The following is a 15,284-nucleotide window of genomic DNA, read 5'->3' as shown; positions in this document are numbered from 1 at the left end:
GGAAACATGCACGTTTTCATCAATCCTGTGAATAAAAACCTCCATGTTTTGATGCCTGTCTGTCCAGCACAAAGTATACACCTTTATTTAAAAGAAATGAAGGGAAGCACTGGTGGGAAGCTCGTTTTTCTCCAGGACTCAATTGCTAATTGTGTTATCTTTGATGCATTGTATTGTTATTGCAAGACAAAGATAGTATTAGGGCTGCTCTGCCAGCTTGTGAGCTTATGGGCCCACAAGTCAGAAAAGTCTTGTGCAGAAAAGTGGCTGTGTAAACCCTGCTGTAATACAGCTACCAGAGATTGATGGTGCCAAGAGTGAGAGAGAGACATATAAACCTTGCCTTGCTGTATTAAACATCGAAGGACTGACAATGCAGAGAGAGAGAGAAGACCAAAGCTCTATAAACTTTACTTTATTACACCATCCATAGATGAACTGCATTGAAGGAATATAAACCCCATTATATTACAGCATCCAGGGACTGACACTGCTGAGAGAGAGAAAATGCTGTCTAATTTCTGTTGAAGATCATAGCGTCCAGGGACCAATAATCCTGAAACGGAGAGAGTTCCATAATCTCTGATGGATTATAACATCCAGGAACAATTGCTCTGAGATAGAGTGATGGAGATCTGGATTACACCATTCAGAGATGGATAGTACAGAGAAAAGGAGGTGCTGCGAGAGCATAACACAGTAGGAATAGAAAACATAGATTGTATGTAATGAGACAGCCTGTGGGAATTATTGCTGAGTTTAGAAGATTCCAGGCCCTGCCTGCATTTCTACGATGTCAGGAATTCAAGCTGGAATGAAGTTTTACTTATTTTCCACTTTAAAAAAAATAAATAAAATAATCCTTTCACTATTGGTATAAGCACAAATCTAAATGATTTTCTTATCCTGTGGTTAAAATCTGTAAATTATACAATTGTTGGGTTTCTTGGCTTTTTTAACAATATTAATCTCTTTTTCCTCCTTTGTGATTTCAGCTAGAGAAATGACACGAGGGAAATTCCTGAACATCCTGGAAAAACCCAAAAAGTAACTGCCACATCTGGAGTTTGGACAAAAATATCCCAGCTAGATCATTTTACATACTGTGGATCCAGATGAACCCCAGAACTTCTAAGAAGTACAAAGCTCTTGCTCTAGACCTTCAGAAGCAAACATCTCTTTTTGCATACACAGGTCACAAAGACTGCAGTTGGTTGCGTTGGAATTCGGACTTCATCTGACCATAAGATGTCCAACAGGAGGACTCGGCTCTGACATGCTGTGGCAAAGTTACCTGTTTTAATGAGCTATTCAAAGTGAACAGCCATAGTGTCCTTATTCAGTTGCTCTCAGTGGCAGCACCTATTTGAAGTACACAGCAGATCTGACACTGGCCAGTGTGCATCATGAGGCATTGACCCTTTTGTGTGTCTTTTGTCTTGGATGGATTGATTTCCTATGTGCAACTTCTGTGCTGAAAGATTTGAGCAGAGTTTGGGGTTCGGAGTGACCGATAGCACTGGTTCGGCAGCAGCATATGCTTTCAGTGTAGAAGTTGGGTGCAGTCTGTGCGTTAGATTCCAATTACTCACTGCCTTCAGAGAAGCATGTCTGGTACTCTGAGGAGGACCTCCAGACCTTCGGTGTACCAGGAGCTTCATCTCACCGCTAAACGGTTCTCTACTGAAATCAGGACTGACAGACCATAGGGAGTAAGAGGTGTTACTGTATCACGAAGGAAAACATCCCTAGAGACACTTCTGCCAGTACACAAAGAAACAGCTTTGTTAGTCTACTGCAATTCTCTGCTTCTTACAGAGCTAGAAACTGAAGAAAGTTATAAAGTTGAAAGGCGCTAATATTTCCAGTTAGCCCTCCAGGAAGGGGCAGCAGGATTGTTAGCCACATTGCAAGGATGGTCTGCTTATACAGAATCTTACCATTTCTGAAAATAACATTTTATGGTATTTTTAATTACTTATAAAACAGCAACCTCAAAATTTTCTTCCCCTACAAACCCACAATTTTTGAGACACAACTTTCTGTGACCTGGTCTCATTCAGCACACAGTTTTGGGCTTTATTCATCTTACAGTTTAATGTCTTTTCCTTCTGTTAATGCACTTGTGCATGTTCACCCGTGAGAAGAGGTAAGGAGCATGTTCAGACTTTTATTTAAGAGAAGAATTTTTAAAATTTCATTCTCTTTCCTTTTCCTAGAAAACAACTTTTTAAGCATTAGTAAATATGTTCTTTCTAGGTTACAACATAATATTGAAACATTGGATGAAGAGCAGGGTTTTTTCTCTATTTAGAAATGTTATTTTTAGCATGCAGGCTTTTCAAAACTTGTCATTTCCCAGGCTGCAGTCACATGTGAGAGGAGATAGGAAATAGGCTGTCCTTAGAGCACTGCATTTTTCTGTCTGCGGAGAGGGGAGACTCTCTTCAGGTGCATGTGCAATAAAGAGGAGGAGATTTTTTTAATCAAATAGACTCTGAATTTTTACTAAAATGCTGGTGGCCTTTTGGTTTGCAGTCCATGGTCTGGGTTATTACCAGTCAGAACTAGGCTCGTTTTGGACAGCTCCTGTTAAGTGTAAGCAGTTAAAACCCACATCCTGGGAAGACCCCTGCACAAATACTGAATATTTAGGAATGTCAGGAGTCTGATTTTAAACGTAACGGATTTATTTCTGAACTTCACAGTTTATGCAGGGCTGAACTTAACAGGAACTCCATCCTTGAGAACACAGGAGTTAAGACAGATGAATGTGAAGGGAAGCTGAAAGTGGTAATTCAGAGACAGAGAAAAAACCTGCTGGTGCAAACTGATGTTGATGTAGCTTTAAGTATTAAATTATACATTTTTAATGCAATTTTAAATTTGTATACTATATACATAATATATATATACACACATATGTGACAAAATGGGATACTTCGTCTGTATCACCAATATGTGTTTGTGCATTTTGTAGAAGTTTGTTGATTCAACACATTAAGAAATTGAGATCTGAAAGGAGGAGGAATATAGGAGAAGATATGAAAGCCTGGCATGGAAGTATATGTATATTTTCTGATACATTCAGTAAGGAATTTCAAACTGTAGGTAGTTTTTAGTAACATACATGTGTTTCAAAAAAAAAAGAACAAAAAAAGCCTTTTACCGTATGCAGTACTTATCTTCTATAGGGCAGCCAGTAACGTATGCTTTAGAATTGTGATATTTATTGGCTTTGCACTTCTCATCTGTAGAGATGAGTCAGTGATGTATTTTTTTATTGGTAATATTTATATGTATTTTTGTGTGTTAGCCAGAGAATTGTAATCTCTCTGTTATTGCTTTGTGGTTTGACAGTAAACAAATGCAAAGCTCAGAGATTCATCTGGGTTTCCAAAATAGGCCTCTGAGATGCAAAAGCTTTTGCTTAGCCACCTAGGCAATATTCTTCCTCAGGCTTTTTTTCACACTTCTGCATGCCACCACCTCAGGGTTTGGCCTGTGGATGCTCCATTCCCATCAGTAAAAAAATACTTGGCAATATCCACATGGTACTAAGGGTTTTCATACCCTTTTGAACCCTATTTTTTACCTTCAGTGATGTCCTTCCTGACATCCCTGCAGTATCTATCTATACAAGAAAATCTGCATGACTTTTTGTTGCTGATAACCTTCTGTATTTTGAAACAAAAAAAAAAATTTTGATAAATTAAATGATGGGAATGAAGAGTATAAGAAGATCAAGATTTGATAATATTAATTGAGCTAATGCATTGCTTTATAAAGTGTTCTCATGTGTTGGTATGTTAAATGTTACTGTGAGGTTCTTGGAAATAAACCCAATATGTATTTAGTTTCTTTTAAATGCCAGTGTTACATATATTCAGTTGTAAAGGCTATTCACTTGAGTCTTGGAGTGAGAAATGCTTTGCTGTTTAATCCAACTGAGAAGAAATTCTTGTTTGTTATATTAATCATCATCAAAATAAAAGTCTAGTTGCACTGGCAGTTGAAGAGCGCAATATTCCATTTAATTTAGTGTGTTGCCATTACAAAATTAACAATTTTGGAACAATCCTATAACCACAGTTCTCGACTTTGCTTTGTATTTCCCTCAACAAGTCACCTAGAAATAACAGATCAGTGAAAACTGACTAATTCAACTCAGACGTAATGTTTGAACCTTATTCTGGTTTATCTTACTGATTTTTATGTTACATAAAAATGTGAGGTGCTATTACAAGTCAAATCACAAGTCCATCTTATCTGTAATCTTCTCTTTGATTATAAACAGTTGTAGACTCATAGGGAAGGATATAAACAAAAGGCTTACACAGAATGATTTTGCTTTAGGGTAACTTACCCAGCACCCAGCAATCTGTTTTAGTTGAATTTGGTCCACAGTAGACCCTACCCTCCATAAATTTGTCTTAGTCCTAATTTGCTTGTACTTCTGTCCTCTAAAATGCCCCTGGACAGCGAGTTGGGGGGGAAGTCACTGTTTTAAACCTGCTTACCTGATAATTCCTATCTGAACCTTTAATTTCTTTTATTGTCAGAAACAGTTGTTTGGTTTTTTTCTTCTTTGCTGCCTGTGCACTACTCATGATTTTTCAGCGCCTGTTATGTTTTTGGTTCCATGGTTACATTCACCTTCCTTATGTTCACAATGTTCAATTGTCTGTCTTCTATTACAGCCTGTTTGAGATGGCATAATCAAAATTGCAGAGTATTCAGAGTGCGAGTATACTGTGGAGGCGTGTAACTCCTAATTACAGCTTATATTTTGTTCCTCTGCTGTTTTCTCCCACATCATCATGCGCTAAATCCTGTTTTGAGTATCTCTAAGAAGAGGATCATCACTTAGATTTGCAGTCTGTGCATGCAGCTGATCTCATCCACTTCATCTTCACCTGCAGTAACTTGTCTTAGGCAACACTTTTTCCAAATCGTGACGACAGTTATGCCAACCACTTCATGTTGAGGAAGTGTTACTGGGTAATTCCATCATCAACCTATGCAATATGTAAAAAAGATAAATTACATCTTTGTCATATGGTCTGAAATCCTGGACTCCTATCCTACCACAAGTTCATTAACATTGCATAAACATTTCTGTAATAATTCTCAACTAATACCAATTTTTAGACATAGGCAATCAAAAGAAAAAGACAACTCTTAATAGGGAAATGCGTCACGTCTTTGAGTGAGCTATCTGAATGTGGCATGCAAACTTAATATAACATGAAAGTAACCCTTACTCATTAATGTTGTACCCCGATTTTCATACACCATTCTGTACTGACAGTTTTTTAAAAGTCATTAAATAATTAGTCTTTAGAAGAAGGTAATTCATTGAAAGAAAATTTCCCAGAAGATGCTCTCTGTATCTTCAGCCCAGCAAAATCACAGTTGGACAGAAACTTCTCATGGACCAACAAACTCTGAACTGAGTCAACATGATTAGAACAACAAATGCATTTCTGTGATCACTGCAGTAAAAACGTCCCACCACAAAACCCATGGTTCCTACATGCATATCCCAGCATATATATCTGCCAGTGTGCCAAATACTTCCAAAGATACTGTATGTGTGGTGCCAAATACGCATTGCCCTGATAAGAGGTGAACCTTGATATTTTTAAAAGTTAAGAAAAGGAAAAAAAAAGAGAGAAAAAGGAAAACAAGGAAATGGAAAAGGAAAAGAAAAAGACTGGATCCTTTTGTTTTCATGTGATACTGTGATTCTTGGAATCAAAGCTATTCTTTGACGTGTTATCTCTGCAAGCCAGTCCTTACATCAGTGCTTTGAGTTTCTTTCAGGAGAATGTGAAATGCAAAATCCTGAAGTCAATTGTGGCCAATCATTTGAAGTCCACGTAAAGATATTTAAAAGCTCAAGGGGCCAGAGAAGTATGGACTGATCCAGTTTCTAAAGAGTGTAATTCACATTCTGCATAGAATATGTGTAATAACGCCATTTTTATTTAGATTGTGCTAGATTTTCAGCATGGCAGGATCTGTTCACATTTTGACTTCCTCATCCACTGAAACTGCCGATTTTTAGACTTGACCTCTTCCGTCATGTCCCTTTGAGCAGGATGACTGACTCCAGGCAGCTGATGCGTGTACAGAATAGGCATTTTCTTGTTGGGTTTGTGTGGTTGACCTCTGGCTTGCATGCTGATTCCTATAACACAGATCAGTGACCAGTGAAGTCGGAACGCTCCCTGCCTGTCTCTGTTATAGACACCTCAGTAAGGAAGAGAAAAGAGGAAGAGGGCTGAGCTTGAAAGCCCTTACTTAATTGCTAGTAGAAAAAATGGGTAATAAGAATGACCTTGCACCTTATTTATTGACCAGATCTCTGGGGGGACAAAGTACTTGACTTGGTTCTGTATCACTTGAAAGACTGGCTCTGTGGCCAATAGCTGATGAGTAGGCGTAATAATATAGGGTAATTAAATTTTGTGCTTGCAGGCACTTGGATGCCAGGGAAGATTCCCCTCCCAAAAATACCAGGCACGTCCAACAACTTTCCTCGTAATCACAGAATTTCAAAGCTAATTCTGAAGCATCAGAAATTTGCCATTTGCCACCTTCCACTTACTACAGTAGCCCAAAACGCGGCAGGTTATTTGCAGAAAGGCGGGAAGAGGGCTCATTAGCTACATGAGAATGAGGGACAAGGGACCAGCAGAGTGACCCAAGCGGGCATGGATGCTCAGGCTGCCTCGTTCTGTGGCCTTTGTTTTGTTTTCCTCTCCTTGTACTAAAGTAACTTACTAGTTATAGCTAGTTTTAATTGATTTGTTTATATATGTGTGTATTGATTAACCTAAATTGCCTTTCAAGGTAATCACCGGCGCCTGTCTTTCTCTGGTACCCTGCATGGATCCGTTTGTCACCCTGTCTTCGGTTTCTCCCCCTGCGCAGCACGCCGGAGCTGAACGGCACATGTAAAGCTGGGGGGCGAAGCACTCCTGGCGAGGCCCCTTGGCCTGGTTTGCAGGGGTTGGTAATCAGCTGCACAGGAGGCAAAGGGTTCTGCAGGCCCTGAGTGTCCTTAACGGGATCAGCTGAGATGTTTTGCTCAAAATGAGCTTGTCGTCAAAAGCTAGGGAAAATGTTTTGCTGAAAAATATTTGGTTGATGATGGTTTCTCAAAAAAGTGTCGGATTGAAAGTTAGAGGAAATATATGTCTGTCTTTGCCTTGTTTTTGATCAGGGAGTTTGAGCTGGGGTCTCCTGCCCACCTCACAACTTCTTCTGGAAGTTCTTGTGGTTTTAATCATTTTGTGGGCATCTTTAGAAACTTGTCCTGTCAGACCCAGCACGTGTTCCCTTCCACGGGAACTGACAGGGTCTCCTTTACACCCATGCTCCTTCCCAGCCTGAACTCTGAGGCAGACCTGTGGCATGGCCTCACTGGAGAAAAGCACGTGCCGGGTGCTCCCTTTTTCTAAGGGCAGCCCCCAGCGAGCCTTAGCAGAGACTTCAGGCAAATCTTTGCAATAAAATGTTTAGTTTTGATGGTGCATTTCTGCGTGGAAGCGCAGGTACCTGTGTACCGCTGGAGACGAGAAAGGAGCAGGCAGGCCTGAGAGCTGAACTTGGGTTTCCACTGTGCAGGTGGACGGTGGCAATGGAGAGAGGGTAGAGAAGGTGGCCCCATGCCACGTAGCTGGGCCCCAGTGCCTGGGCTGCTTTTCTGGCTGTTTCTCCCCGTCCCCCTTCTCCTCCTGGTGCCCGAGAGGCGGCTCCCCGTCCGTCTGCGGCGCAGGGAGCGCTGGCTGCCGCTCGTTAGAAGAATTCCCCCAAGTCAGACCTATGGTACGAGCTGTGTGAAGCGGAAGACAATTAGGGGCTTATTAGTGTCCTGGGGAGACGTGTAACTTGTGTTGCTGGGACTTACCAAAACAGCGAGAGTCTTACCGGCAAGCTCCAGCCGAGAAAAGACTGAGGGATTGTCTCACCTAATTACAGGGAATGGGCCTCTTTGTGTTTGTGATTCGGTACGGTTGTCCGATCGCTTTTCTCTGGCTGCTGGCTCAGGCCGAGCTGGAAGTGTGCTAATTAGAAGAGAAATGGACGTAGTGATCCTGTCAGCTCTCGTTACTGGCGCGGACAAAGCCGAATATTATTCTGAGGCAGTGTTTTGTGAGTGTCCCCCTTCCAGCTCTCATTAAGGGCAAGGTTGGTGGACGGGGAGGGGACTCGACCACATGGGTTGGCTAATGCAGCACAGTTACCGTTACTGTGCTAATTAACGGGCTCAGGAGGCAAATGTTTCTCCAACCAGCGGTCCCAGCAGCTGCAGCTGGTGCTTCCAAAACCCAACCATCTCGCTGGGCAAGCCAGGCAAATGCTGTGTGTACGAGGGGAAGGGGGTTTACGTATGTCGCATCCATCAGGCGTCCAAAAGTGCAGAAGAACCATTAAAATGGTCAACAGGGAGAGGGAAAGGGCATAGTGCTGCAGCAGCAACTGGGTCGAGCTCCAGCAATCCCTTCTCCCCAATGCCCCTTCCCATAGAGTGCAAAGTGTCGTCTTCTGCCCTGCATAGGTGGGAAGTGGGCAACAGGGAGAAACCTGAGGAATTGCCAGGGCCTCCAGGTGCCGTCAAGAAATATATCTCCTATGAGTTGTTGTGATCATCACAGGTCCTGGTGTGCCCTGGAAGGGAAAAGCTGGAAAGACAAGAGGTGACAGGGAGGTGAATCAGACAATCCCTCTCTATGCTGGTGGTGGGACGCTTATGGTCTGAGGTGAGAAACAAGATGTAGGTACATACCACGATGTTTCTTTTGCCCCAGAAAGGCAGCTAGGCAAAATTGAAATGCTTCACATGGGTGGCAATGGAAGATGATGACCAAAGGAGCCATAGGAAATGCTAAAAAAAAATACGTGCACTTTCATGCCATTAACCTAAACCTGCTACAGTGAGAGTAGGGAGAGTGACGGGAGAGATGGAAGACAAAACAGGATCCAGAGCAGGTCCGTAGTGTCACAGCGGCTGAGATAGCCTCAGCAGAAGGGAAGAACAGTGGGTGCTGAGGAGGGTCAGTGGAAGTGAGTCGTTTTATTTACTTGTCACACAGACTTTCATTTTAATGCATAGGTGTTTTTCTAAAGGAACGTAGTAACTTGCAGAAGTAATTGCTGGTTGATGTTTCCAAAGTTATGGGAATGTATTAGTGATTAAGTCTGATTTGGATGTTATGGTCCTTCTAAAGGTCCTTAATTAATCAAGTGTCTTTGGGCTAGATGTAGTAAAACATATAATTATATCTTAAAGCTTTCAATTTGCTTTCTCTGTTTTAACAATGTACTGATTGCATGCACTCATGCATGCTTGGGTACTGCTTTCAGGCATATTTGGTCAAGTGTTAAAGTTACAAGAGGTTCCCTCTTTTCTTTCTTGCGTTATTTGCCCCTGATGGTGAAGCGGTTCCAGCAAGAGGGTTAGCTGCGTCTTTCCAAGGCTCCAGCAACAGTCTCCTGTCGTCTTGGATGGAGCCTGAACTCTGCTCTGTGCTTGTGCCTCCTTATTTTTTTGTCTCCGATAGCTGTGAACCCAGCAAGGACCCTTTCCCTGTGGCAGCATATATACTATGTCCTAGCCCTGCAGTCCTGCAGAGCTGTAAAAGCCTTTCCCTTTTAACTGGGGTTCATTTCCTACTGGCTGCTGTGATGGCTTGAATCTTATGAGTCTTGATGCAGCGACTGGTCTCCAAAGAGGGCTTGAGAAGTATCTTCCCTGCAAAGAGGTTTATTCTAGAAGGAGGAGATATGTAATCCTCTTACTAAAACCCAGAGAGGAAAGGCGAAAAGCTTTATTGCTCCTGCCTTACCCCAGTGAGCTTGGCAGCTTTTATGCTGCCTCGCAAACAGAAAGAGGCACAGAGAGAAACATCTGAATGCAATTACTCCACCTGACCTGAGGCTCTCTGGTGGATGCTCAGTGAAACCCACACCACCACTGCTTTCAAGGGTCCCGGCAGAACAGATCCATAACGCCAGTTTCTGAAGAGGAAAAACTACTGTTACTGCCTTTTACACTGAGTGGCCACTTACCTTGCCTTCCAGATGCTTCAGTCCTGGTCTAAGGAGGAGTCCCAAATCAATGGCAGAAAACTAAAGACCATCGTACCCACCTCCATTTTCATGCTCTGGAAGCTCAGGAGTTGAGTGACCTCCCTGAGTTTGTGACACTTCCCATGTCAAGCCTCCCTTGAGAGACTGGACCTCACTGGCAGACACCAGGGAAAAGTCTCCAGGAAGACACATTCCTGGTTTTCCCACTTTATCTCAGTTTCTTTGCCCAAGGAAGTATTAGGGTCCTTGCTTGTTACACCTCTATTTTACTTAAAAAGTAAAATAGACTTTAAAAGTAGAATAGACTACTCTATTTTACTTTACACCTTTATTTTACTTTACTTTTTTTATTTAAAATTTTACTCTATTTTTACAAGCCTGTCATCTTGCTGTATGAATAATATCATGCCAAATTTCTGACTTCCAAATGCAGATAAGGATCGACTGAGTATAAAAAAGTGTTGGTTTGTGTCTTTGTGAGGAGGATGTTCTGGTGAAGAACATCTTTCATACAGATTAGCAGCGCTCAAGAGTATTGTGAAGACAGCTGAAAAATATGCAGATGGAGGGAAAGGGTGCAATGGCTTCTTGTGTCCTTCACTAAGACCTTCTGGCATTCACGTACCACTTACTAATTGTATGGTACCTGGCCTGTGGGCTGGAGTGGTGTTTGGAGGACATCTCTGTAGCAGTTTGAGTTATCAATTGCATTGCGGTAGGCATTTAAGTCACAGTGACCTCAGCAAGTATCAAACCAGCAAGTATATGTGCTGTGAATCATAGAAACACATAATTAGGTGAAGGTTTCTGTCCTCAGGAGCTTATAGGCAGATGAAGCAGTAAAAGAGTAAGAGGGGAAAAGGAGACACCGAGATGCAAAAAGACTTGTTACAGGTTATCCAGCAAACACAGTTCAAATCCTGTAACTTCTTAGCCACAGCCCAGTGGCCCTTCCACTGCTTGCCATCTGCCTTCTTTCATTAAATAGATGTGGCTTTTTAAAAAAAAAAAAAAAAAAGCAACTGCCTGAGCAACTGACAGGCATTAGTAATTTAAATAATAATAAATTACAGTGCAATACCAGACATTTTAATCTTTTTTTAAAGACCTGTAAGAACTATTCAGAGAATTAAATTTTTTTAAAAGTCACTTTAATGCAGTGTTAAAGATTGAGAATTTAAAAACAGAACAGTAAAAATGAAGGTTTCTCACAGTGCTATTATCTGCCACATTGTGCACGGTGTACACGTGCATTTAGGAGAGCTATGAGCATTACTGAGATCCTAATAATAATTAGAACATCTTCACTGATGTAGAACACTTATTCTGACCTTCCCGAGCCTTTCACACTCAGGCAGAGATGGTGTAAGTGCTACTTCCCAGATTTCATGTAATTCTACGCTTGCTCAGTCCAAATGTCTGCCAACAGACTACAGCAGGAAAAATGTAATTTTCCTAATTCTGCCATGTTGAAATCCTTGCTCTTGCTCTGATGCTTTGTGGGTCTGATCCTGCCTTAACAGAGAACATTATTAAAATGATCACTGCAGCTCTCTAGGGAGCTTAAAACTATTTGTATAGCAAAAGAGAGGTCGCTTCTCTCATTCACTTCAATAGTTTGGAAAGGGGGGAACTTGCTACAGTAAATATTAGTGTAGCCCATTAGTGTAACGCGTCTGGGTAAGGTTTACAGGAGTTTCACTAGCAAGTATCAAAATACTATTAGCAAGCTCTTTTGGTGGGAGAGGACTGTGGAAATGCGGTGACATGGAAGACTGAAAGAAAAATACAAGGAAGTGAGAAGAATTTAAAAATAGGGACTTAAAAATAGAGGAGAGGAGACGAGACCAAGAGAGGTAAGAAAGCACAGTTTGGAAGACAGCAAGGCACGGGCAGGAGGTTGGGCAGAATGCAAAAGAGTGAAAGCGGCAGACTTACAAATGCAGTTTAAGAAGAAAAATAGTGAAAAAAGCAAAACCGAAGGGGAGCAAATAGGAAGTCAGAGAAAAGCAGAAGTTTCATGAGCAGTGGAACCAGCCAGGGAAGCATGGTTTTCCTTGTGGATGCATCTCTCAAGATTGCATCATGTGTGGATTCTCTGATGCCTAACAGAGGGTATGCCCACGCCTCAGTGAGGGCAGTCATTAGATTTCTTTCTTTTATCAGCCAATTAACGTAACAAAACATACAGAAATGTATTACCTACCCTCCGCAAAGTTGTCTGAAATTGGCCTACAGATTCCAGAGTCATTGGGACACCCACGTACACCTGTGGATGGGTGGTAAGATAAGATGGTGAATAGCCGAAATTGCAAATGGACTGAGTGAGTGATAGAGAAGAGGAAAACATTAGGAAAATGGGGATTTATGTCTGCTAGTAATGTATTTAACTTGCTTTACTGCCATTTTCTTTCCTGGTTTTACATTTTAAAAAAATAAATTAATAAGGATCTATTTAAAGCCCTTCTCCCAAATCAGGCTAACTTCACTGTGAGTGTCCGCACTGGTTGTTTCTGGGGCGAAAAATCTCTTATTGCACTTTTGTCTCCAGCATGCGTTAGGAGAGACTCCAGGAGCTCCCCTACCAGCTACACCACCAAAACCTGCCTGGGACCTCGTTGAGAGCGTATGCGGGACACAGATACTGCAAAAGCCTTCTGGTCTTTCCGTACTGGGATGAATTGCAGCTCTATTACTCAGATGGTCCAGCTATTTTTCTGCTGTCCTTCACTGCAAATTCCCATCTTGTTGGTTTCTGCTGCAGTGATTCTCATCTGGTGTTTTCTAGAGACCTCCTCATGACTGGATACTGTGGTTTGGATAATACTTGAATTTTTACTGGGATCCCATTTTATTTTCAGCTGGTCTATCCCACATGTCCTTCTATATTTCATTCTCTTAACAAAATTGCCTGATTTCCAGGCAGAAGGTGTCATGTCCAGAGGTGTTAAATAGGACAGAACTGACTGCTGATCTCTGGGAGGGAGACAGACCTCTCCCTCCAACACAATACCTTTTTATGCATCATTATCCTTTATTTCTGGGTCTCCAGCCAATTTTTCATTCCATGTAGTGGTGTAGTCAAGCCAATTCGAATTAATTTTGAGTAGGATTTATGTATCAAATCTTTACTAAAATCCACATGTATCTGATCGATTGTGTTCCCTTCATCCACTAATTTTATAATTCTATTAAAAAAAGCAATCGGGTTTCTCCAGCATAACTTGTTCTTTATAAATCCCCAGTGCTGATACTTGTTTTCTTATCCCTAGGTGGTTAGTGATTTTTTCCCCATTTTTTTATTCTATTATTTTACTGGCAATAGATATTCCTGAGAACTCTAAATTTCCCTTTGTCTTTTTTTTATGATCAATGGCACAATTCCTTTTCTCTAATCTCTAGGCACCTTCCTAGTTTTTGAAACTTAACAAAATTATTGTCCATGGTAAAAAAAGCAACGTTTGTCATTTTCCTTGTAGTGGGTGGATAGATGTCTCTTTGTCACAAGCCCCCGTCCTGAAAACTTGAATGTACAGGCAGAGTGCTATATATTCGACAAGCCAAATGTGTTGTCAGTGAAACAAACCTGTGGAAATCATTAACTTCTTAAGTGAATCCAGTCAGGTTTTTTGCCTGGTAATATCCATTCTGGGCAATTGTTATTGCCTACTGAAGAAGTATCAGGAGGGTATTTGTACATGGTTTTTATTATAATGTTCATAAAAGTCTTAAACTAAAATGAAATAAAAATAGCATCCAAATAAGCTACATGCATATTTATATACATATGTAAGCTATAAGTATTATTGAGGGAAGCTAACAAAAAGAACACTGTCTTATCAGATCAGTAAATTAATTTAGTCTCAGCATTGGATTGGAGATCAGTCATTAAACTAATGCCAAAATAATCAACCTCTATAAATTCTGAGAGGCTGTCCTGCTAAATTGTTTATAAATCCCAGCTCGGAGTTACACCAAAGTAAACAGAATCTGTACTTTGAAGGGGTGAGTATCTGATGTCTTTTAACGTCTAGCACCTACACAACTTCAAAATACCTTTATTTGGGAGTAGGTGTGGAGAGATACTCTGAATCAACTGTCCCCGTACTCCTTTCCTCAGACTCCCTTCTCCAGATCTGCAGGAGGTACCGTCAGTGCATTAGTCAAAAGACGGTGCACAGGCAAACCTTTTACTGCTTGCGCCTGACTTCTGCTGTTGGATGGCAGATCATCTGATGATATCCCCATGCCAGTCTCACATTTACCAAAGTGCCCTCTTCACTCTGGACTTGCGGTCCTTGCTTGGATGTACAGAGAGGTGGATCCTAGGAAGGAAAAACTCGCTTGGTGGCTTACTCTTTCCAAGGTAACCAACCGTTCTTGGGGACTCGAGGAGACTAGTCCTCCTGGTGACTTGCTGATCTAAAAAGAAAGGTTCTCTTTGATTCTTGTGGTTCACAGTCTTGTAGCACCTTCAAACAAATTAGGTATGTGGTCCCCCTTGGGACCCTTCAGTTTAATTCAAACAAGTTTGCAACAGGTCAGCTCTGCTGCGCATGAACATAAACAGTCTCATGTAAGCTAAGTCTTCAGAAATATTCTTTATTTTCTACAGCATGGAACCTGATGACTTTGAGTTCTCCTCTCACCTCAAAATGTTAAAATGTAGGACACATGAGAATAAGGTGGTTTGTTCTTATGTCAAATGTCTTGAAAAATTCCAGCATTTTATGGAAAATTTAATATAAAATTCTTACAGAAATAATGGGAAAAATACTAGCACAGAGGTCAGTCATTCAATATTTATTCATCAGCAAAATAAAAATACACTTGGGCTAATGATAAATTTCACAATTGCTATTTCTTCTGCTAACCTAAAATGAGTTAAATGTTCTTATTTTTCTTGCAAACAAGATAATTACAGTAACCCTCTTACTCCTGAGCAAGGCAATCAATCCAGCAGCTTCTTTTCTGAAACCCAGATATTGATAGAGAATAGTTACTTAAAAGCTCTTCAAGATGAAATATGTTCGAAATGATATAAAAAGTCTGTGCACCTGTGTACACTCTTCTATTAACTGGCTTCTCAGGCACATTAAGTTAAGCACGTGTATCAGTAATTTGTGTATCATGTACCCCATTCGGGTTGGAAGTGTAGAATTTCGATCCTGAGGTCTCATTTA

General features: G+C 41.1%; 1 protein-coding gene across 11 annotated transcripts in view; it reads left to right on the top strand.

Moving 5' to 3' along the window:
• The window catches only part of LIN52 (lin-52 DREAM MuvB core complex component), a 57,713-nt gene extending 43,878 nt beyond the window's left edge, over nucleotides 1-13,835 (top strand). For 7 of the 11 annotated variants that reach the window (XR_012673880.1, XR_012673881.1, XR_012673879.1 and 4 more), the window contains one exon: nucleotides 996-4,011. Coding sequence is in view for 5 of the 11 variants with exons in the window: in XM_075151603.1 (XP_075007704.1) it covers nucleotides 996-1,051 (56 nt within the window). In the remaining 6 variants the exon portion in view is untranslated. Of the gene's footprint in view, nucleotides 1-995; nucleotides 4,012-12,652 lie in introns of those variants that run through there. The other 4 variants (XM_075151598.1, XM_075151608.1, XM_075151601.1 and 1 more) reach the window with 3 other exon arrangements.
• Nucleotides 13,836-15,284: the final 1,449 nt, after the last annotated feature.

Source organism: Calonectris borealis, chromosome 5 (genome assembly GCF_964195595.1).
Source record: "Calonectris borealis chromosome 5, bCalBor7.hap1.2, whole genome shotgun sequence".
NCBI classification, from domain to species: Eukaryota; Metazoa; Chordata; class Aves; order Procellariiformes; family Procellariidae; genus Calonectris; species Calonectris borealis.
The sequence above is the reverse complement of the archived record's forward strand: the minus strand, read 5'-3'. Positions and strand labels throughout refer to the sequence as shown.